Raw genomic sequence first — 24870 nt, 5'->3', positions numbered from 1 at the left:
TAACCATCAGGGTCCCCCAATGCTAAACGCCTCACAAAGAACCTGGGTGGGCTTCTTCTACGTGCGTCTTTCTCTCTTAGTTAGTCGAGCCTGCTAGGAGTCTGAGCAGCCATTCCTGTCTGGACAGGAGATGGACTCCTGGAAATACCGGCTTCCGCATGGAACTCTAATGACACAGACTATTTGTATAAACAAATAGTCTGTGTCGTGTCCTCCGCTCGACATTGCGGTTGGCATCCTTACATGCAATTTAAAAAAAGTTAAATGCTAAAATAACCATGACTGCTTGCGTTGCAATCACAATGTTGTATGGGTTCCATCCTTCCTCCTCCACCTCATCCCTTAATAGCAGCAGAAGTGGCTGGAGGGTCGAGGAGGAGGCAGGCAGGTGCATTATTCTTCATTTTCAGGTGGGCAGCGTTCGGCCTGACCTGTGTGCCACAGGCTGAAGTGTGTCTGGGGGGGGGGGGGGGCGGGGGAACTTTCCTGAGAGGCTTTTCAAAGCAGAGGTTGTGTTCTCCCAAACTATCGTCCTCATTTGGTACCCCTTCCAGTCGTTGTGCCAAGTTGGAAAGGAACACGTTTTAAATGGTGAAAATCAGCCACGGTGCTATTATAATTGGCCTGGGCAGTGGCCAGGTTCCTCTTGTATTTAATAATGTATTCATAGTTCAGAGGTAGACATGTTTTTTGGGGGGAGGGGGGAATAATTCTGCCAACTAGAGAGTCATTCCATGACACCACATTAATGTCTCTCAAAACTTCAACCCTACCCTACCACCACCTCAATACCCAGGCAAAGAGAGGCAAGGGAGCAAGGGAGAGGGACAGAATAAGACTGAGGAAGTGAGAGACAGAATTAGAAAGAAAGGGAGAGACAGACCGGAGTACACAGGCGATGCCCTTCCTTTACCTATCATGCCGTTGACGGTGCCGAAGAGCACAGAGCCCTGGGTGGGCGTGGAGCTCTCCCCCAGGTTCTGCAGCACCAGCGACCCGTGGGAGAACACGTTGACGAACTCCCCAAGGTGAAAGACCCCCACCTCCTGGAGGTGCTGCCGCTCCTCGTCTGTGGTGGCCGCGCTGTGGGTTACCGTGACAATGGGTGCGTCATTAAGGAAAAGGAGAGCCAGGGGGAGGTGGGCGGGGAGGGGGGGGGAGAGGTATGACAAAGGCATAGGCAAGAACACACAGGAGAGGAATAAAACAACCTCAAAGAGGAAGAGCGCCGAGGGATATTAAATGACACGCTGGCCAGTCGAACAACAGATAAAGAGAGCAAAGATAATACAATCTCTCAGGGGACGCGAGAGATGGATGAGCGCCGGTGTGATTGTAGCGTTCGGAGAAGGGTAAATAAAAAGGTCAAACCAGACCAGCACAACAGAATGGGAGATAAAGGTCAGCACAATACAGTGAGTACACCTGACGCATTAGGTGGCTAACAGGAGCTGACACAGGCCTCAGCGCCGGCCAGCAGCGAGCCCGCGAGCCCGCCCAAACCAGAACCGCACACACCCCTTCACATCCACACACCGTAGGGCTGACCGAGAAATAAATGAGCAGGGCAACACGGCTAAGGAGCCAATTAGCGCAGAGGAAAGGCTTTTAACGATGACTCAGAGGACACGAGGAGGGCGGCAGGATGGAGAAAAAAAGCTGCACTTGCTGTCTCGTCCAAAAGCACATGCTGGTTTTTGGTTTCATTTAACGTCTGGTGAGATCATTGTGAGAAGGGGAGTCGCTAGATGACAACGTGAAACAGAACAAAGTGTTGTATTTGTGTTATAGGATATTTCCATGTAAAACGGGTTAATAGTGTGCAACGAGATGTAGGCAGTAGGTGATTTGATCCTTCAGGATTTGCAAGCCCTGCAAGCTGTGTGTCACCCCGTTGCAGGCTCTTTCTTTTGCATGATAGCGAAAGAGAAAGGAGGAATAATATGACAATCAAGCATGTTTATTCTGAGTCATCATCTCTCATAATCAAACCCATTAGTGGGACCACCAAACACATCTCCAAAGCCTTGGAGCTTCACTCGCATTGGGGAAACTTTTATTTCTTAGATTTCCCACTTGTTTGAAAGTGTTGGGTTAGTTATACTGGCTAAAGAACAAAGCGCACCTTGAGGTACTCATCACCAGTGATGCCATTAGAGTAACGCTCTAATCTGACCAATCTTTTCAGTAACAAGTATTCTAACGCGTTACTATTTCCACACACATTGAATATAAAAAATTAATAAAAAATTCAGGAAATTGCTTTTAAGTTCAACTTAAATTGTCAGGAGATAAATTGTTGACGTTGCACTTCCAATAAAGCGAGTACTCTAAAACCGGTTGTCTTTTTTTTTGAGGCAGCAGGGGTCGTTGTCGGCAGCTCCTGAATGCAACTAATAAAGTAAATTCTAATCTAAATTAGTTACTTTTAAAATCAACTAATCAGTAAAATAACTGAGTTACTTTTTAAAGGAGTAATCAGTAATCAGATTGCTTTTTCAAGGTAACTGTGGCAACAGTCCTCATCCAAACAGGATGAGGACGGCTTTAAGGAACGCTGCTGCACTTCGCTTAGCATTTTTTGTTAAATTAAGTTTGTCCTTGATCTTGCAACTTTGTGTATGTGCGTGGGACTGTTCCTGTTGGTTTGCTGTTGGCGTTTCCTCACCTGTCCTTCTGACACACAAACAGGTTGAACGCATTCTCCGCCCCAAGGAAGTTGTCATCATCCAGGATCTCCACGGCACTCATCCAATTTGGATTAAAGTCACGTGCAATCTGAGAGGTAAACGAGAGAGAGGTAATGCGAAGCAGCCCTGTTATAACAGGGCTGCTTCGCATGAAGTGGGCATAGATATATCTATGCCCACGTCATATCCACTCTACACTGCTACTTCTTCTTTTGGGAGCAGTCAGATTCACAGAAAGCAAGGTGCCGCTATTGTTGATGCTGCTATTTGGGTCTTGTGGCGACTGGGTGTTTGTTTGTGCACACATCATGTTCCTCACCTTTCCTTCTGGCACACAAACAAGGTTGAAATCATTGAAAGGCTTACAGGACATTAAGGCAATAGAAAGAAATGATTATTCAATCAAAGATGAATGTTATTCATAATTATATGTAGATACACACACACACAGTGTGTGTGTGTTTCACAAGCAGCAATTGGATAATTGCTGCTTGTGAAAACAATGGTTGCAGTGTATTTTTTTCACGTTGTTTAGGTTTTTGTTAGTCAGAGAAGCTACATAGGCAGTGTAACTAGGGGTCCTACGAATCCGCAGGAACCCTATTGTAATAATATTATTATTTTAATTTTTTTCCTGACAAAATCTGCCATATCTCAAAAACTCCATGGTCGAAAAGTTATGAAAATAGGCAGGCTTAACTATAGGTGGCGCCGTAACAAGCCTTTGAAATGCAACTTACTCAACAGGCTGTCATTTCCACTAGGAAAGTGCAATATGCATGGAACTTGTTATACATTCACCATTCGTCATGATGAACAACTTTCAGAGTCTGACCAATATGGTCAGATCATTATAACTTGAAGCAATGGCTCTAACTTGACCAAACACCCAAACTCCAAAAGATTTGGTACCGGAAGTGGTAAAAGCTGCAACCTCGGCAAACATGTACTAGGTGACTGTGGGACTATATGGTGTGAAATTCATAGCAATAAGGCTAAAGAAGGCAGAGATATACATTTTAAAGTGAAAAACATGCATATCTCCAATGTTTATACAGCTCTAACATTGCGTCAAAAACACGTAGGCTCGGCTGTCGAATATGGCTACAAAGGGTAGATTCCATAGTGTACCCATGCCAAATAAAATAAAAAAATTGGATGCATTTGTTCGAATTTGCCTGTCTGAACCACGACCTCTCTCCAATGCAGGCTGGGCCTTAAAGCGGTACACATTTAATTTCGCAAACATCCGTTTAACAGTGGTCGATCAGCGAAGTCACAACTTTTCTCTGTTCTTGGACCTCAGTGGTGGAACGAGCTCACTACCGATGTCAGGATCGCAGAGTCGCTCACCAGCTCCCGCAAAAGACTCAAAACTTACCTGTTCAGAGTTCACCTCGACTCTGCATAGAAACCAATGCACAGCCACCATTGAATGTTGTACGTCCAGGCACTTGTACATTGCACTTATTCAAGGTACTTAATTGTGTAGCATCTACAGTAGCTGCTATCATTGCTTTACACGGGGAATGGGTTAGCCTAGCGATTGTAATACTTGCACTTGGTTCTATGAACATCTTTACTGTACCGACAGCGATATGTTGTTTCACTTCTTATGACAAATGTACTTATTGTAACAAATGCACTTATTGTAAGTCACTTTGGATAAAAGCGTCTGCTAAATGCCCTAAATGTAAATGTAAATGTAAATTTTGACACAGTATGCTTTAGAAACATGGTTATTGATTGTTTTGATATGTTCACTTCCGGTAAACCAGTTTTTAAGGCATACCAATTTCATATTAACATACCGACCAAGCTCACCATACCTCCACGTACAGAAGACTACTATTCCTCAAACTATACTCTAATCTACCCTTGGGAGTCTATGGTCATACGGCCATACTGTCATACTGTCGGTCTTACTGTCATACTGTCGGTCATACTGTCGATCATACTGTCATACAGTAGGTCATACTGTCATACTGTCGGTCAAACAGTCATACTGTCGGTCAAACAGTCATACTGTTGGTCGTACTGTCATACATTCGGTAATACTGTCGGTCAAACAGTCATACTGTCGGTCATACTGTTGGTCAAACAGTCATACTGTCGTTCATACTGTCATACAGTCGGTCATACTGTCCTTCATACTGTCGTTCATACTGTCGTTCATACTGTCGTTCATACTGTCGTTCATACTGTCGATCATACTGTGGATCATACTGTCATACTGTGGGTCATACTGTCGGTCATACAGTCGGTCATACTGTCATACTGTGGGTCATACTGTCATACTGTGGGTCATACTGTCATACTGTTGGTCATACTGTCGGCCATACTGTCATACTGTGGGTCATACTGTCATACTGTCGATCATACTGTGGGTCATACTGTCATACTGTTGGTCATACGGTCATACTGTCGGTCAAACAGTCATACTGTCGGTCATACAGTCAGTCATACAGTCATACTGTCACACACACACACACACACACGCACAAACACACCTCTTCAAAGTTGCCCTCCATGGGTTTGTAGGCCAACAGGAGAACGGACCTCATCAGGTCCCCCACCAGGATGAAGTCCCCTTTGTTCTTCAGGTAGAGGGCCATGATGTTGTTGTAGTGGTTGCACTCTGTGCGCAGCTCCTTCTCTGCCGTCCACTCGTACAGACGCACCTAGAAGTACACCACAGGGTTTGCTGAGGACAGTCGGGGTCGGATGCCCACCTGGGCGCTCACCTACATTCCATCCGACCGTCAACATGGAAAGGCATTCCCTGTAACTCTGCGACTGTGCTTACAATAGCAATTGATTTAAGACATTAAACATTGCATGGCTAGCTTTGAGAAACTACACAAATTGCAGTTCCCAATGGGCTGTTAATGTACACTCTGAACAAGCTTTGGGTGAATAATTGATGACGAATCATTTAAATTAAGTCTTTAATGTTTAGTGTGTGTCCATACAACTTATTTTATCCAGATGCTGGATAACGCCCCCATATTGTTTTAACCCTAACCCTTTTAAAAAGAATGAATACATGAACAAATGAATACATAAAATCAAACCCAGTTGTCACTAGTAATGCGCGATATAAACGATATACGATATAAACGATAAAAAAAATGGCCTACGATAGAGATTTTAGTTCTATCGCGATAATGCATGTTGATGACGCAAAATACAATGTTTAATTTTTGGTTTGGTGCAATTCCTTTTCACATTGCAATTTTCGCAACAGTGCCAGAATTTGTCAACAAACCTGCATGTGTGCAAAGAACGTTAAATCATTGGACAAAAAAGTCTGGGGCGTTGTAAAGCATTAAAGAAAAAGGGGGGGGGGGGGGGGAAGCACCGGTGAAAGTAAACAAACATGGATATCCAGCGTGATATACATTGATCTGCGGACTGGTCCAACTCCTTCTCCCTCATCCTGACTCGGAATGTGTTAAATGCATCGGCATTTTTAAGTTATGTTTTCCAGCATACTTTTTACTTGCTTTTGTCGGACCGTCGGGTGGTGGCTCAACATGGAGCAAAGAGGAGACGGAATGTCTTTTGGATATCGGACCCAAATATCCAAAAGACGTTCCGTCTCCTCTTTGCTCCATGTTGAGCAACGTCTCCGAGACCACCTCTCCGTCTGGGTCAACCTCCTTTTGATGGTTAAAAATATCACGTAATCAACAAAAATCGTAACAATCAATGATCGATCATCAATTAATCATGCCCATCCCTAATTGTCAGTACAGTGTCTGTTCCTTATCTAGAAAGACACACGTTTTTCCTGTTCTCTGCATCTTGGGTGGCATTTAAGAGCCAAGGACTTAAACTAAGTGTAGTGCCTTTTAGAATGGTTTGCACTTAAGGAAACAAACCCAATACTAATTTTATTTATCTGCAACATTAAGTTGTATGATTACAGTGTTTCACAATAAATGTTCTCGAAATGACATACTATATTTCTCTTTTTTTTAAATACATTTTGCAGTTTGGCTTTCCTTAGGGTCTATGTAACCTGTTCTGAAACGGTTATTTTATGATTTTATATTGTGATATATATCTTTATCGCAAGAGGCTGCAATGTATATCACAATATGGATTTTAGGCCATATCGCCCATCTCTAGTTGTCACACTCAAACACGAAAGCGTGTGTGTAGTGGTGTGAGTAATTTGGGCCGTGTGTGTGTTCCATTGTTGCTCCCCCTTCATCAGCAGTACCGCGGATGAACAAATACAAAAAAATACCCCCAACACCCATGCCGTCTCAGTCTTAATTAAGAGGCGATCGATTGTAACATAATAAATAAATAAATGGGCGGTTTTTGGGTGGGAGGGCTGGTTTCGGACAGAGCGATCCCAAGAGCGTTCATTGGCAGGAGGCTGTTGTGTGAATCCATGACGATGCATTTCCAATAGTTAACATAAAGGCTATAATTAAAAATATGAAAACATGAAAATGAGGAATCCCTGCAGACATTTAAACAGCCACCAGCTATAGTCATGTTTTAAATTTTTCTTTTGACCATTTCAGTTTTTGGAGAGAAACTTTTACTTTTGCAACTCGTAGATATATATACTTTGTTTACAGCAGCATATTGTCAGTTTGGATTTTGTTTGAGACTGACTATTTTGGACTTGATTAGCATTGCAGACAGTGTGGGTTATTCTACTGGTGTGCTACAGCAAGGTTTCAGATGACAGTCTTCACCAGTTTAATAATTTGCAATGCTTTTCTGGACCGAACTGGCAACACCATTTCATTTTCCTTTTGTTTCCCATTTGATCTAGGTCGCAGACCTCGTTGGCTTTTAAAAACAATTTGCTGCAATAAATCAAAATAAAATAAAATAATAAAAATGCAAAAAAGCAAGAGGTTTACAGTCGTACAATTCCTTTCCGTCCCTTCCATTTATATGGAAATTTACAGTGACATTCTCAAAACAGGCAAGCCAGATATTATCAAGTGTGACTGACAGGGGGATGTGGATATTTGCAGAGAAATATTCTACCAATTTGTTAGCTTCTTCTCCTTTTACACACACACACACACACACACACACACACACACACACACACACACACACACACACACACACACACACACACACACACACACACACACACAGTTGAAATCATGGTGTGTAGCGACCTCAAAATCTGGAAAATAATATTATCTGGTAGCAATCCCATCTCATAGGGGTTTATGAGGGATTAGCTGTGCAGCCAGCCATGGCTTCTTTTTTTTTATCCATAGGGGCATATATGAATTGTACAGGATTTGTACATAGGGCTGTGGTATTGATTATATACAATATGGGTCAAACCAAGATTGGGTGTGTAATATAAACTGTTTTAGACACAGCTATACAGTGTCAACTAACAGCTGCATCTACACGTGACGTTTAATCCATCTTTATTAAAACCAGCTCAAGAGAGCACGGATGAAATAAATAATGAATAACTCAAAAGGTGACGAATCCACTGGCCATGATAACACCTGTAGTTGCATCACTGGTCTTGTTTTATTTCTCAGTCTCTTGTCCATAATGATGCATCATTGCTCTGCCAGGATATAGATTTCATTCTCAAGAGAAAGAAGTTGAGCAACTCAATCAAGCAGTGGAAAGACATCTGTTAGGCGATTTGAAGTGTCTTTCTTTCTATATATTATGGTCTGTTCGTCTCCCTCAAAACCAACATTCCAGACACTGCTGACACTTTCCCTGCCTCTTGTCTCACTAACACTTGAGGTAACTTTCAATGGTAATCAACCGAAATTCAGGTGACACTGACATGGTACATTTCCTACGTTTCTCATAGAGCTTTTCTTGTTCAGGAACCCCATGTACTACAAGCTACGTGTAGATCCATTTCAGGGCAAATAATGTCGCTGCTACACAGCAGCTTGAAGCTACCAAGAGCCAGGCTGTTCTGGCAGCCGCTGACAGAGACTGATGTTCATTCACACTCTCTCGCACCAGCAGGCCAGTGTCATCAGTTTGAACGATTATCTGACCCACGTTTCCCCCTGTGCCAGAAGGGCGTGCACTCGCGCGCACACACACACACACACACACACACTTACTGTGCTGTTGATGCTGGCGAGCAGTTTACCGTTGAACTCCACCATGGAGTACACAGCCCCCTTGACCTCCTTCTCCGCCACAGTCTGCAGCTTGCCTGCGATGAAGGTAAACAAGAGGTCCCGTCAATAACCCGTCGCTAAAGTGACGCGGGCGCCATGGCAACGACACCTCATCAACTAGAAAAATATGTTTCTTTACAGAGCATGGTTTTGAGATCAAAAGAGAAACAAAGGGAGATAGCTAGAGAAGTGTGACAGAGTCAATAGGATGTGATGGGAAAAAAATGGGGGTGATGAAAAAAATGAATGAATTGGAAGCCGGTTTGAGAGTGAGGGAGGAGATCGGGAGATGAAGTGGGAAGTGAGAAATGAAGCTGCGAAAGGGGGAGGGGGAGTAAGGGAGCAGGGAGTGATGAGCCATGGCTGGAGATGAAACGATAAGATGATGATAAAGTGAGGAAGGCCGGCGAGGGGAGCAAACAAAAAAGAACAAAGTAAAAGGCAAGTGTTGATCAGCGACGAAAAGAAAGAACAAATAATAGATGGCGAGAGGGAGGGAAGGGAAGAGAAATTAAAAAGGATTCAAAAAGAAAAGATGAGACAGTGACGGATACAGAGGGAGGGATAAAGAGAAGGGTTAGAAAGGGGCTATGAGCGGCTACTGAATGAAGGGTGACGAAAATAGATAATAAAAGGGAAAAACAATAAAAAGTGACAGAGGAAGCTGCCGGAATTTGTGAAAGCGACAACTTATTCGGCATGTACGAGGACACGGGGGTGAGGGGCGAGGAGGTTATGACGGCGAGGGTTGTTTAATGATGGTGGTGGTGGTGTTGAGGGCAACCTCACCGTCAGTGTAGTGGAAGACGATGATGCGGCCCTGCTTAGGCTCGGCCTCCTCGGGATACACCATGGCTGTGCCCACGACGAAGTAAACGGCGGTGTCCCGTCCAAGGCGGCAGGAAACCATGCTGAGGGCGTACTCGCTGGGCAGGAACTGGTGGGCGTGGAGTACTGGAGGAAATCCATCGATCAATCACCACAACACACAGTCAGTCACACACACACAACATGCATTCTTATCAGAAAGACGGCCAATGTTGCTGTATGCAAAGATCCTGATCAAATTAGGGATGTGAAGAAAATGTTAAGGCGCCCCTCTAAATCAGATGTTTGAATTGTGGTGTGATTTAAACATTTGATTTAGAAGGAATATTTGCCCTAACATCATGTTCTAATTTGTTTTAACAATTTAACTTATTTATTTCCAATGCAATTAAGCTGTTTCTTGCTGGTGTTATGTGGATGCTTGACAATTCAATAGGAGTGCTCCACAACTGTATGCAAACACAAGGCAAAACATATGTGACATGGATGTAATGTTCACACCCACCTACAAACGCATATCTCAATAACAGTATTCACTTTTGGATACTTGCCGAGTTGTGATACCTTTAAAGGACAATTTCACCGGTGGAGACATGAATCTGTATTGAAAGTGGGTCATATATGTAGTCGAATAGTAACATAAATTTGTAATTTGATGACTTCTTGACCGAAAAAAATGCAGACAGTGACTTTTTGGCGCTTGTGGATTGAAGACGACAACTCCCACATTGCCAGTCAGTGTTCACTCCCTGAGGGACGCAACATAACAGCCAATCAGCGTTCACTCCCTGCAGTCCAGAGGGAACTGCAGCATGGAGGAGGAGTGATTGTTTCTGTTTGTGGACTGCTGGAGCTCTATATCTAAATAATATAATATAATATTATACAATATATAGGTATCTTTATAATATATTCTAATATATATAATATATTCTATATAATATATTCTATATATATCTATATAATATATCAATACATTTGACCTTTCCGAATTTTCAGCAGTGCAGGGCAATACAGTTGACCTTTCATATTCTTCAGTTCAATTCATTTACATTTCTGCATTGTTAGCAATGCTTTGCGCTTTTCATTCAGCTGTCACTTTATTTGTTTCCAACCATTTACATATTCTTAAATGGTGAGCATGTTAACATTATTTACTCCATTTAGACTTTTGAAATTTTGTTCAAATCCCTTCAATTGAGTTAAGCCATTTAACATTTCTTTACGTCTTAACCTCTTAAGCTCCAGCCCATTTTTAATTGTCTAATTTGTCTAATTAATATGCTTGATGTTTGAGTTGTCAAAATCCATACCGTAGAGCAAATTCACACCGGTGTATCCTCCATACCGTTTAAACCATACACCACTAAGTCCCACCCACTGGGACTGATCTGTAATGTGCTTGTAGTTTTTCCTGCTTTACACTTCCTGCTTTAAATGACGCAAAAATCGTAATTTCACGTCATTTAAAGCAGGAAGTGTTAGAGCTAAATACGGATCTCTCCTGTCTCAGGGGAAAAAGAGGGAATGATGCAAGACCATTCAAAAATATGACTGGGTTTCTAACGATACAAAGCTTAATGCAAATGGGTGAAGTGTCCCTTTAATGGTAAGGCTCCAAAATATACAACCAAAAAGCAATCAAGTGCTGCAGTTATTTTAGCAGTGAAGTTGGTTGCTGCTGTCTACCAGCTAGCAAACACCCTATGCTCCAGATCATGAGGATTATAAAGATCAAAACTAGTTTTCATCTGAAATTCAGCCGGCCACATGTAATGTACTACAGTGTGTTACAGTAATTTCATTGAAGCTAGGTAGAATGCAAATTAATTTGACCTACTTTCTGCCATTCTGTGTACATGGAGTTGAGTACCTTGTCTCCCAGTGGGTGATAAACATTTATATCCAATGAAAGCTACAGCGCATTTGCACTTTCAGCAATAATGGCTAGCTAGACCGTATTTTCACCATCTTCATTTTGATGTTTATTCATCATTAATTCTGCCATTTTTAAAACCAATTTCAACCCCACAGTTGGACCTACACTGTTTCGAGCTGAAACTCGCATTTAAACTGAGCTCTGTCGCAGTTGGTCCTGTATGGCGGGTATGTCTCACTGTTTATTTGCGTGTAAGCTGATATACCTAGGCTCTGCTCCCCGAGCTGAGCGCGTTACTTCACCGCAAGGTGCTTCGTTTTAGAGCCAGCAGCCGGCACAAGCAAAGCTTTAGCTTGATGAGAACCCCTGCCCCCCCCTGGAGGGCTTACCTTCAAAGGTGTGCTGATCCACAACCAGCAGACTGTGGACCTCAACCTCCTCCCCAAAGGAGACCTCGTGGGGCGAGGTGCTGCTGGGGAACAGCTTGCTGGAGCTCACACTGCTGGAGAGAGCCTGCAGGGAGGGAGAGAGAGATGGGAAGAGATGGAGAGATGAAAGACAGGCTGACAGACACATTGGTTCGACTGATCAAAGAATAGACAAGAGGGTGGATACACAGATAAGGTCTGCAGGGGGAGATGAAATACGTGAGTGTTATAGATGGACAAACACGAAAGAGATTGGCTGCTTGTTTTGACCTGTCTGTTGGGTTGTTGAGGGCCTATAAGATGAGAAATGAAGAGGGAGGGAAGAGGCAGGCAGACTGATAGCTACTGTTTTCATATACCCGCCTCCCCAACTGCTGGAAATAGATTTTCGCACCCCAATTTAACCTCTCGGACCCTACACATTTTGGGGGATAATTTTCCTATAAATGCGATTAGACGGCTGCAGGGTTCCAGGGGCGGGACTTGGGTAGAGGTGTTGCTGCGTTGTCTAGAGACAACGCAGCCAGTCTGGAGAGTCTGTGAAATCCGAGAGCTGCTGACCATCATGGGAGGGAAGGTGATGCAGTCGCAACTAACGAAGACGGTGATAGATGGTGTGATCTACGAGAAACTAGAAGAGGAACTTTCGTTACGAGGCTTTCATCAGTATAAAAAACATGTGGTCAGCAAAATAAAGAATGTTGGGGTTTGAACCAAGAAAGCCAGCTCCTTAGTGAAGGCGGATAATACCCCCTCGGTTTTACACAGGCAAGACAGTGAAATTGCAGGGTGTGCCAAGCCGCAACCTTACCGGCTTGGCTTTGACTGTGGCTGTGTGTGTGTGTGTGGCTATGTGTGTGTGTGGCTGTGGCTGTGTTTGTGTTTGTGTCTGTGTTACACAATCAAGACACAATCTATGTCTTGCCACATAGATTTTACAACTGCAAAGAAAGGCATTGGAGCTTGAGCTGGAAAACTCTCCTCTCAAAAAAGAAAACCCAAACAGCCTTGTCTAACAGCTGCCCCCAGCGTCCGCCCCATCAGTAACCCAAACGAGTTGTTTTCATCGAATGGCCGGTCAGCAGTAATTATAATATCTGCGTTAATAAATTGTTTCTCATTTTGACCCCTGTATTGAATTCCTGCATTGAAATAGGAGTATGACAATGCCACAGAGTGAACGCTCTTGCATCTTTGGAAACCATATGATTAGAATGTGTTCAGTGGATGGCCGATCCAAGTGTTGTCCTTCAAGAGGAATGGTTGCTGTGTGGGCTATTAGGTATAATATTGTTTTCATAGCATGGAGGGTCTGTACTTCTTATCTTTCATGAATGCTCCAGGTCTCGGGTTGCGGTTTAATTGCAATCCATAGTCCTTAAGGTAGACGTTACATCACCTGCTTTGAGACCACTTGAGGCTCTTGTGTTGCTCTGTCATGGCTATTAATACTTTGAAGATATAATGGGGTACTTTCATCCCCTGCCCTTTGGTATATGGAATGACCGTTTGCTGCTGGTAGCAGCTGCTCATAGACTCACTGGCCTGGATCATAAAAGTACCATAAAATGTATTCATATCTTCTACTAAGCAACAAATTACAATCTTGCCATCAATATAAATCCTCAAAATGGAATCCCTTACAAGTAAATACAAACCATATTGTACATAATGTATATGGTTTCTATATAGTGTGTTTTGTGTGTGGGTATTTTTTGTGGGTTTTTGCACGTACTCCTGCATAGTGGAAGCAGTCAAAGCTTCTTGTTGAAGCCAACTTAGAAACCAAGTAAAGCTAGGGAGATATTGAATAGGATTTGCTTCTGGGTTACATTTTTGAAAGACTGTACATCTTTCAAAAGGAGAGCTGTGGGGTTGTAACTGACTACTCTGGCAGTCGTATTTATTGTCAATATAACTGCAGCCAGCCCATAATGAGCGAACCAAAGTATGGTAACGTATTCCCATCAAATTGGTTTTGCAATACACCCTGGAGTTATGCAGTAACACCACCGCTTCTTTCTTCGACCTGATTATTCAACGTCTTTGTGGCTGTTTACTGTCAGCTCTGTCAACTCTGGTGACATCACCGGCTATGTGTAAATCAATGATGGTTGCGTGAGGATTGTTTAAAAAAGTATTCGATGTTGACGTACGCTGTCGGGTATCGCACCAGTATAAAGAGTGCACACACATGTACATTGAACTTCACTTCTTATCCAGTTCAGTCCACCTTAATAAAATGACTTTATTTCCTTCTCAATGTAATTCAGTGTAGGAACACCTTCCCAAGGTGTTAAGTGTCCCAGAGCACCTGTGAGCAGACTCACCAGTGGGACTATTATGAGAAGCTCCCAGCTGTGACATGGTCTTACCTTGGAGGGGGTGGCCCTGATCATCAGGCCGTCTTTATCTGACAGCCTCGTCCCTCCATGGGCCTGGACGACCCACCAGGCCCATGGAGGGATCCACTGGTGCATGCACACATTCCCTGCTATTCCTGGCCACCACCCCCACCACTTGCACTGAATAATGAGATGCTAGTGATAAAACCATGTCTCTTTCCCCTACTGAGATCTTTCCCCCATAACTGGCAAACCTGCTGGTCCCTACACCCAAATACATAGGGATATACAGCACAGTATTCAGTTATAATGAGTCTCCCAAATCAGATTTTGGATTAATATCTAAAGTCTGATCGCAGATGAGCTGAAATATAGGTGAACTTGCTGTTCCTTCCTTTCTTTCTTATTTTCTAATTAGTAAGAAATATACTTATTATAGGCTTCTTCCACTTCATCCATACTAGAATCGCTCTATAACAAAAGGTGAATCAAGGCACTTTTATGGTTTCCAGCCAAGGCTCTGTGCCGTTTCCTCCCAGAAGTTCTGTTATAACGTAGTAGGAACGCTGGGTCCAACAAGACTAGAGTATAATAGGTATTTAACTACAGATGCCCTGGCTTCTTGGTGCCTAATGTCCCCCTGTCCTTTGAATCCCAATGTGCAAAACATACACGCGTACCTGGGTGCTGGCACTGGGCCGGACAGCAGACGTTGTGCCGTTAACATCCTGCACCTCAACCCTGCTGGACAGCACCCCGAAACACTGTGACACCTCCTGGTAGCAGATACGCCTAGGGAGGCGTGGACCAGAAGTCAAGTCACGTCAATGTTATTAGTATGTATCCCTTAATCCCAGTACAGTCTCAAAGACCATCACAGGCCCACGTTACACAACAACCCCTTACACAAAGCCCTCTAAAGGGGTAAGGAAACACCTCTCTTATTGTCCACGGAGAAACTATGAGAATGAACACAGATGGTGAGGAGTGCAATAGGTTTCATATTAGCAGCATAACAGAGTACAAATAAAGTGAAGATGTTAGAAAATAGTAAAAAATAATAATACAGAGAAGGAACAATGAGAAGCACAAGGGTACATATTCCACCCATTCTAACTCAATAATTATTCAGTATTATTGCTTTTACACATTATAAATATTTGAGAAGGCTAACCGACCTGGGAGACTCATAGAGGGGAACAGTCCGTATGTGGAGTTTCTGGATCTCGTCTATGGTCCCGATGGTCAAAGTGCTGTTGTTGGCCAGAGCCAAACTGTGCAAGGAATAAAAAAAGTCTTAAAAACCGAACAGCCCTTTTAGGTGAGGTAAACTTCAGATAGTGTACCTCCAAGAACATCGAGTTATGCTTTGAGAATTACAGACCTTTTTGCGACAGCAGGAAACCAAATGCATTATATACATCTATTTTTTATTTTTATCTCTTTTATTGCGTTGTTAAAAAGGAAACACAAATGTTCTCCTTGTCTGAGAGGGAGCCAGTGAGAAACTGTGATCTGGCCTATAAATCCCCCCACACAGGGGACACCTCACCTGTCTGGGTATCCCTCGGAGTTCAGCGGGCACATGTAGTTGACCTCCTTGAGGTTGACGTTGGAGAACACCAGCTTGTGGTTGGAGGAGTAAATGACGGTGGGCCGGTCGGAGCAGGCGAACACGTTGGAGGTGGACAGGGAGCGGAAGGTGCGCAGCACCGTAGGCTGGGTGCCCAGGGTCACCTTCTTGCGCTCCCGCAGCAGGCCTTGGAACGGCCGCATCAACAGAAACACAAATCAAACAAATACACCAAACTGTGGGTCTTCTACGAAAATAATGATCAAACTGTGGTTATATAGGAGGAGGAGGGAGGAGTAGGACGACATTGCAGCAGGCTGGTATCAATGCATGTGTTGGAATTTTCATTTACTTTGATTTTGAAATAAAACTGTTCTACATGGCGCCCGGGAGTTTGTTATGGTAGCTCAAACAGAACTTAGTATGCCTCCTTATGGCTCTGCCGCTGAACTTTCCTCTTGCATCCCCGCGGCAGTGGATGCAACAATAAAACAAATGGTATTATTTATTTGTTCTCATGTCATACCAAAAATAATAAGTGTTTTTTTTAAGGCACTTCCACTACCAGAGCTGCATGGGGAATTTTGTGTTTGATGAAAGATTTTATGTGGTGAAACGAAGGAAGGCAAGAAGGTAAGACGCACCCGTCTGCAGGTCCAGACCAAAGTAGAAGAGTGCTCCATCCCCGAGAGCGCAGAGCAGGTAGTAGCTGCCCTCGAAGGTGGTCATGAGGATGGAACGGGGGATGATTTCTGAAAAACACAGATGCAATCACAAGAGGAGGAAACGCAACAGAGAGTGCTCCTATGACAACACTGCCGTCGGGCATTCTCTGCTTTGGTGAGCAGCCATTTAATGAGGTTAATTAAACTGCAAGCTTGTAAGGAGAAATGCTTCCTTTAATAACAAAATCATTTGTGTTCAAATTTTGACCGCAAAACGTTTTAACATAGACTGCAATGAAATGCATAATGTTTCAACAGCTGTCCCTCCTTAACACCAGCCGAGATATGTCTTATAGAAGAACAATTGCAATGAATATATATTTGTGACATTTCAAACAAAGCCCTTCAAGAGCTTTTTATGGAGGATCACAAAAAAATATCTGAACTGCCAGTGTTTTTATCTTATGTTGTACCAGAACCCCCCCCAACACACACACACAAAGCTGTGAGTTGCTGTTTGGGATACATACTCTGAAAATAAGTCTGTGATATGGCAACAGAACATGACATATCGATGAGTTATGTCAAAATGTACAATGCACCTCCTGTTGCCGGGTGCAGAATAAAACAGAGAAGCAACTGAGGGGGAAAGAAAACTATTTTGCATTGACATGTCTGTAACACATGGAAAACATCAATCAATGAAAACAGATCTGCTCACAGAGCACTTACCCCAACAGCATGAGAGCATAAGAAATATAACTATGAAACTTTATTTGTATGGCTCCTTTTATAAAAAAAATTACAAATTGCTTTGATGGGCCAAATCAAAGAAAAGCTTTAAGGAACTTAATTAGGAAATATTTCAACACACACACACACAGAAGATAAAGAATGATCAAATAAACAAATTAATAAATTAAAACATGAAAGGCTGAATTACAAATAAGATGAAAGCTAAATAAACCAAAGAAGACGTCAAATGAAAGTCTACGAAAAACGTAAGAAGTGATTTTGAAAACGTTAGAGTTACAGAGTTCACATTAAGGCAGGGCATTCTAAACGCCTGAAGGTCCTACTGGCATGAGTCCGGATACCCTTCATTTGAAAATCGGCCTCCTGAAGATCAAGGACACCCTACCAAGAAAACTGAGTGTTCTTGGGTCAAGCATCATGCAGGGTGGAGCTATGCCCCTAAGGGCTTCAAAAGACACCTGTAATGTGCAGCAAAATTATATCGCTAAACTGGGAGCCAGTGGAGTATAGCAGAGTGGTTTGCCAATAGCGGGTAAGGTGATCTGATACCTCCTTCATCATCATAATGGTAATAATAAGGCGCCATTCCTCTTCATCATCCCCCTTTAATTATCTGGTTGAAAACACCAGTGCTGATAATCCGTGTGAAATTAGTTTCTACTGTGTTTATTCATTATGTAAATTAAGTAATTCTGCTTGGACAGAGAGAGACAAAAACCCAAGAAAAAGAGAGAAACAGACAGAGAAAGACAGACCGAAGAACCAAGAGAGACGAGACAAACATTGGTTTGATTTCGTCAACAGAAACCCTTTTCTACTACTGTATGGAAAGCAGTGGACCTGTCAATCAAATACACCCACTTGACCAAACACACACTCTCTCGTCGTAAATCGGACAAGTTGTGTCCCCCTGGGATAAATCACCACAACACCATTCCCCTCACCTCCTCCCAGCATCTCCTTGTGGAGGGTCGTGAAGCAGGGCAGTTTTAGCACCCGCGCTGAGATGTCCGTCCACAGCCCAACGGCGCAGAGGGGTGACTTGTCGCCAGCCTCCCCCAGGGGAGTGATGTCAAGACAGGCCACCTCATGCTCCATCTCTGTGGTGCTGCAGAACACACAATAAACAGACAGACTTGTGAGATATGTCAGCTATGAAGTAATACTTGCGTGTGCGTTTGTGTGTGTGTGGCGCGCGTGTGTGGCGCGCGCGTGTGTGCGTGTGTGGCATGTGTGTGGCGCTTGTGTGTCTGGCGTGCGCGTGTGTCGCGCGTGCATGTTCGTGTTGTGCATGTGTTGTGCGCATGTGTGTGTGTGTTGTATCTTGTGCATGTGTTGTGCGTGCTTGTGCTGCATACATGCATGCATGCATTTATGCATGCATGAAGGTGTCGAACGGTGTCTCACCCTATCTGTTTGAGCTCTCCAGCCAGGATCTGGAGGTAGAAGAGGGCGCGGCCGACGGCCAGCACCACCTGGGTGTGGTTGCAGGCGGCCACGCTGATGTTCCTGCCCTGGGGCTCCTTCCACTCGCTGACCAGCGCCTTGCTCTCCTGCAGCACCAGACGCACCGAGCCCGACGTTATCTGTACACAGGACACACGTGAGACAGAGCCCGGTGAGACCCTTATGTAGTTCAATTGGAGGGGGCTGCGTTCATTAATAATAATAAAGAACATTAGATAGAGGCCAAAATCTGCTGGTACTATTCTTTTCCACCTCCCCCCTACCATATCAAATTAGCTCAAAATGTGTGCCGGCTAAGTTAATAAAGTGGAAAAATTCTAGCATCAATTTATTTTATCTACAAACTTTAAGAGAAAGGGCAAAAACGTTGATTTCGAATAATTGTCATCCCACGCCTCAAAAATCTCAGACCAGCAGGTTTTAGCATCGCGCTGCTAATGTTCCATCAAGCTCTCAGCCTCATTAAGAAGGCTTATTGTTGTTGGAAACAGAGTTGAAAATAAACTCTTAATTACATTCTCCCAAGGACTGCAGAGGATACTTTTTTAGATTATTCATCACCTCTCCAGAGAAGGAAAAATATGTGTTTAAAATAAAGTAAAGGAACGTCATCTGAGGTGTATGGGCACATGATAATTGCATTTGAAACGACTACCAGACCTTGCTTAGCTATGTTAACAGTAGGAGAAAGGGCTGCAGGACAGAGAAAGTTGACATTTATCAAAATGATCTGAGAAAGGCATGCAAGAGGATATTTTATTGGACGGGAGAGGAAAACAATGGAGAAGCAAGCAACATAAAACAGAAACAACAGCATTCTGTTCAAGGTAAATTTACACTTCCAACTACACTATATAATATTATTGTTAAAAACTTCCATAAGCCTAATGAGAAGGGTGCGCCTGCCTCTGCAAACACAGTCCTGTAATGTGTGGATCGATCGAGGTCAGCCTCAGTCTCAGGTGTGGCTCAGCGTCAATCCTGCTTCTGTATTTCGTTTTTATGCTGGCAAGTGAAGAGAAGCCTTTCACACACTGATATGTGTTCGCAAAAGAAAGGAGAAAGCACACAGCGTTGTCCGAAAGCGCAGGGTATTCGCAGTTCTGCCGTATCCAAAAGTGCATCAATGACCACCTTTTGAAAGCAGACTTCAATGTTTTGTGGCTTTGCAACTCTGTTAAACTCTGCTGCTCACTAAGAGTGAAGTCCTGAGGCCTTTCAGAGCTTTCGTTGCTGAACGGGTTTCTCATTCAGTTGTTCATTTCGGCCGTCACTTAGAAATATTTGCAGAACTAAGCGAGACGAGGTGCGACTATTGAATCGTGGACTTGAACACTAAAAACATGCTACTTCCCATATGTGACAGTTAGTGATGTCAACAAGAGACTAGCCACAGTTATATTGGAAAACCTAATACTAGTTATTGTCTATGCAGGATTAAATGGTTTTCGAAGAGAACAGTCAGAACCTCTTGAAGAGGGATTTCACTGAACTATTGGACACACTGGATAAAATTAGACCTCGACTAGCCAGTGGCGGGCACCGCAGCCCCCCATCCCTGTACTGATGGTAGTCCTGATGATTAGAGGAAAAAAGGGCTCAGCCATCGACACATTATAAAGGAAGTTCTGCATTATCCGCTGAACCCAAGGTTGCCTATGTCACAACATGGCACCTTTTGCCTTCACACATCGCTAAGAGATTACATTTAGACAAACTGCTAACCTCACAAAACGAACACCTATTACATCCAAACCAAAAAAAAACCTTTAAGCCTATCAATTACACCATCAGGATGGGTCTACTTAATGTAGGTCTCTTAATAACAAATCATTTGTAGTTAATGATTTTATTACCACTTCTAAACTGGATTTTTTGTTTCTAACTGAAACATGACAAATCACAGTGCAACCGTTCTGAGACAGCAAAAATGTATTTCAGTTGAAACAGATGATTTCAGTTATTTTCCATCATTCAAATACCTTTGTACTGTATTGAAATGCTCCAAGAGTTCTGTTAAATATTTACATTCCACCCACATACTCTGCAAATCTTTTTTGCGAAGACTTTACAGAAGTGTTGTCTAGCATCTCAACAGACTTTGACTGTCTAGTAATAACTGGTGACTTCAATTCTCATACTGATGATTTGAATGACAAGTGTGCTAAAAAACGTTTCACTATTTTGGACACATTTGAACTGTCTCACAGGTGAAAGGGGCTACTCATTGTAAGGGCCACTATCTAGACCTTGTTATCTCAAGTGGTCCCAATGTTTTAGATGTCTTTGTGACCAATCCTTAACTGTCAGACACCTTCTGTGTTTTCTTTAATATATATTTTATTCCCGACATACAGACAAAATCAAATACTGTTAAAGAACAGTAAATAAATTAAGATTCTAATGTACTTTTTAAAAAATTCCACTTCTTGGTACCACCTCTCAGCCCATGTTTTGCTGATGATCTTGTAGAAAACTTTAATTTGGAAATTGTGGAAGCTATAGATGTTATTGCACTTTACAAGGTTAAAACGATATATGGAAAGCAAAAGACCCTGGAGAAAAGCTACATCTGTAACAGCCCAGAAAAGAGAATGCAGGAACGCATCTGCCATAAAAAAAACCTTCATATTCACAATGACATCTTTAAAGAGAGCCCCAGTGCCTACAATTTGGAAATTAAAAACTGCCAGAGAAACTGTTTTCTCCCATATCATTAAAACCAATACTAATAATGCAAAAACCCTATTTGCAACTGTTGAGAGACCGACCAGCCACCCAACACAAATACCACCTGATCTCCATTACACGCAGAGATGCAATAAGCTTGCAGTATTTTATACCGATAACTTTTAAGGCATCATACGCGCCATAAATATCTCCACTTCAAACAAAAATGTTGGAATACCACCCTGTTCAGGGAAAAGTAACGTGGCAATGATGACATGCTTTAATATCATAGACTCCAAAACTCTTATTGAAACAGTGACACAAATAAAGCCATCCACCTGTTGCCTTGATACTTAACATACCGACCTCTTTAAAAATGTTTTTGACTGCCTAGCAAGACATACTGCAAATACTTAACAACTCTCTCCAATCAGGTTATTTTCCAAAAGCCTTGAAAACTGCAGTTATTAAACACCTTTTAAAAAGCAGAGCCTAGATGCCTCTTTTATTAACAACTACAGACAGGGCTCCAGAGTACAAACAAAATATTTAAGAGTGCACATTTTTCTAGGTCGCACTGTTGCAGCTGATGCTGCCCAAGTGAAAACAGAAATTTCCTTCGCTATAAATATATGATGAAATATTGTGTTGGAGCAAAATGTTTGTTTTAGGAATGAATTACCCGCATAAGCCCTTTTATTTGGAAATGCTTTATTTTGCTTAAAGTTTTATTTTGAAATGTTCAATTTCAGCTCAGTGAAGCACTTTATTTATTTTTTTATATATAAAATAAAGTTTCGGGTCTGACTGCCGTTGAGGGCATTTTCAGGAGTAGAAGGTTGTGAAAACACGGGTTACGGGCTGCCACCATTTTTCTTGTTTAAAAATCATTCAGATTATATGGAAGTTTTGGAGGGCGCTAAAAGGTGACCTTATGAAGTTAAAGGTGACAATGAAAAATGTTGGTGCACCTAAATTTTGTTCTGGTGCACCTAAAAAAAAAAATGTTTGGCGCACCAGTGCAACCAACGCAAAAAGTTAGTCTGGAGCCCTGACAGACCAATATCAAATCTACCCTTCAAAAGTAAAATCATTGAGAAAGTTTTGCAACTTAATCACTTCCTCGCATCAACTGGCTGCTATGACACCTAAAGTTGTAAACAACATCCGTCTTAACACACACTCTGGTAAAATCTCAATACTAATGCTACTAGACCTCAGTGCTGCATTCGACACTGTACACCATACAATACGTTGACAGATTAGAAAACTGTGTGGGGCTTTCAGGCATAGTCTTAAATTGGTTTAGGTTCTACCTCCAAGATAGAAAATACTTTGTTTCCATTGGTGACTTTGTATCAGAACCAAACAACGTGAGATGTTGAGTCCCACAAGGTTCAATCTTGGGACCCTCTTTATTCAACATCTACATGCTCCAATTAGGCCAAATCATGCAAAATAACAATATTGACCATCATTGCTATGCCGATGACATGCAAATCTATGTAGCGCTCATCAGCCCAAAGATCTGCTGTGCCAGTGCATTGAGCAAGTCAAAGACTGGATATGCCAAAATTTCCTTCAACTAAATGAGGACAAAACCAAGATTATTGTATTTGGTGTCAATAAGAAAAGGCTTAAAAAAAAAAAAACCTTCACTCTCCCTGAAAACATCAATCGAAACCCGAAATCTAGGGGTTATCATGGATTCAGATTTACATTTCGACAGTGACATCAAATCAGTTACAAAATCTTCCTATTATCACCTTAAAACGTAGCAAGACCGTGAGGGCTCATGTCCACCGAAGACTTACAAAAACTTGTACATTCATTTATTACTAGTAGGCTTGTTTACTGCAATGGTCTCCTTACAGGTCTCCCAAAAAATACTCTAAGGCAACTAATTATTGGGCGGCAGTAGCTCAGGAGCGGGTTGACTGGTAACCTTAAGGTTGCTGGTTCGATCCCCGGCTCCTCCTAGCTGAGTGACGAGGTTTCCTTGAGCAAGGCACCTAACCCTAACTGCTCCCGACGAGCTGCCTTGCATGGCTGACTCCGCCATCAGTGTGTGAATGATGAATGTGAGGCAATATTGTAAAGCGCTTTGAGTAGCCAATAGGTGAGAAAATGGTTTAGGGCCAAAGAATATAACTGATATGCTTCCACTACATAAGCCTTCTATACCACTAAGATCTTCTGAGACTGTTAATTATCTTTTACTTCTCTATTTTATCTTATCATTTAATTTATTGTATGACGATGTGAAGCACTTTGAGTGTGCCCCGTGTATGAAAGTGCTCTATAAATAAAGTTGCCTTTCCTATTTTGATATGTTTTTTAATCAATTATATAAAAAAATCCTCTGCGTAAGACTAAATAGCGCGTACGTACCACAGTTTGAGGACATATGGGCCAGTGCAGTGGTTCCCAACCTTTTTTCTCCAGGGCCCCCCTAATTCACTTCTGAATAGAAATGTATTGTTATTATCACTGTGGTTGCAAAGCAAGCAACACTATTGTTATCATTCATCTTATAAGGGGGCCAGGCACAAGGTGCAAGGCAAACTATTGTAATTGTTGGTGATTTTATGATTTTTATTCAGCCACATTTGACTTACAGTCTAAAGGGCTGCACGCTTTTTATGAAACTTTCTAGAGCTACAGAGGGTGACTAAAGATTAACATAGAACATATGTTCTATGTTACCCACATATCCAAATCGTCATGTTGAACAAAACTGCCTCAAGAAACTATGATGTATTTTCCACCATTTTGAATTTGTCTAGAACACTTAACTATTTTAGTACATATTATCTTTGGACCAATGTTTTTAATCTGACTAAAAGGGAAGTCTGTACAATAAAAAATAAAGCCCCTAAGAGCCTTTCACTTCCAAAGAAGGTGTGTTTTAAAACAGGTAAAGACTTAAATACTTATATCGACATCAAGATGGACTCCTATGATCTAGAGTCTAATAAAAAAGTTGTTCAAGATACAATTCTGTACAAGATGTCATCCATGCAGAGGCTAAAAATCGTCCAAATTAAACTTATCGCCAAAAGGCGGGGGATAACTTAACCCAATCATCAAAAAACCAAAGGGGGCGCTATACCACTGAACTGAAAATTTTATATTTTCTGACCACTTTCATCTACGGCCAGGAAATTTTGTAGACATTTGTCTCTCCTCAGGATGAACAAATGTTTCTAAGGAACCCATAACATGTAACAAAATGGCGTCTGGATGGCCAAATTAGCCCAATCAACGTTTGAAAGTTTGGGTTCACCTAGGGCAATTATCACCAAACTTGTACAAAAAAAAAAACATAGGTCAAGGTTAACCAGGCTGAAGTTGATCCAAATAGGATGATAGGCTGCGCTATCAATTGAAAACATACTCGTTACTCAACTAAGC

At 42.3% G+C, this 24870-nt stretch overlaps 1 protein-coding gene across 1 annotated transcript in view; it reads right to left on the bottom strand.

Annotated features, from left to right (window-relative positions):
- ddb1 (damage-specific DNA binding protein 1) overlaps nt 1-24870 on the bottom strand; it is a 51176-nt gene that overhangs the window by 4031 nt on the left and 22275 nt on the right. The window contains exons 13-24 of the mRNA XM_079736154.1: nt 18727-18905; nt 18264-18427; nt 16543-16650; nt 15878-16085; nt 15504-15599; nt 15006-15117; nt 11942-12065; nt 9635-9799; nt 8786-8880; nt 5201-5371; nt 2669-2778; nt 914-1083 (exon numbers count right to left, since the gene is read on the bottom strand). Coding sequence (XP_079592280.1) covers nt 914-1083; nt 2669-2778; nt 5201-5371; nt 8786-8880; nt 9635-9799; nt 11942-12065; nt 15006-15117; nt 15504-15599; nt 15878-16085; nt 16543-16650; nt 18264-18427; nt 18727-18905 — 1702 coding nt within the window. The remainder of the gene's footprint in view (nt 1-913; nt 1084-2668; nt 2779-5200; nt 5372-8785; nt 8881-9634; nt 9800-11941; nt 12066-15005; nt 15118-15503; nt 15600-15877; nt 16086-16542; nt 16651-18263; nt 18428-18726; nt 18906-24870) is intronic.

Source organism: Pollachius pollachius (assembly GCF_949987615.1).
Source record: "Pollachius pollachius genome assembly, chromosome: 5".
Classification (NCBI taxonomy): Eukaryota; Metazoa; Chordata; class Actinopteri; order Gadiformes; family Gadidae; genus Pollachius; species Pollachius pollachius.
Note: the sequence above shows the minus strand (reverse complement) of the source record. Positions and strands in the feature narration are given on the sequence as shown.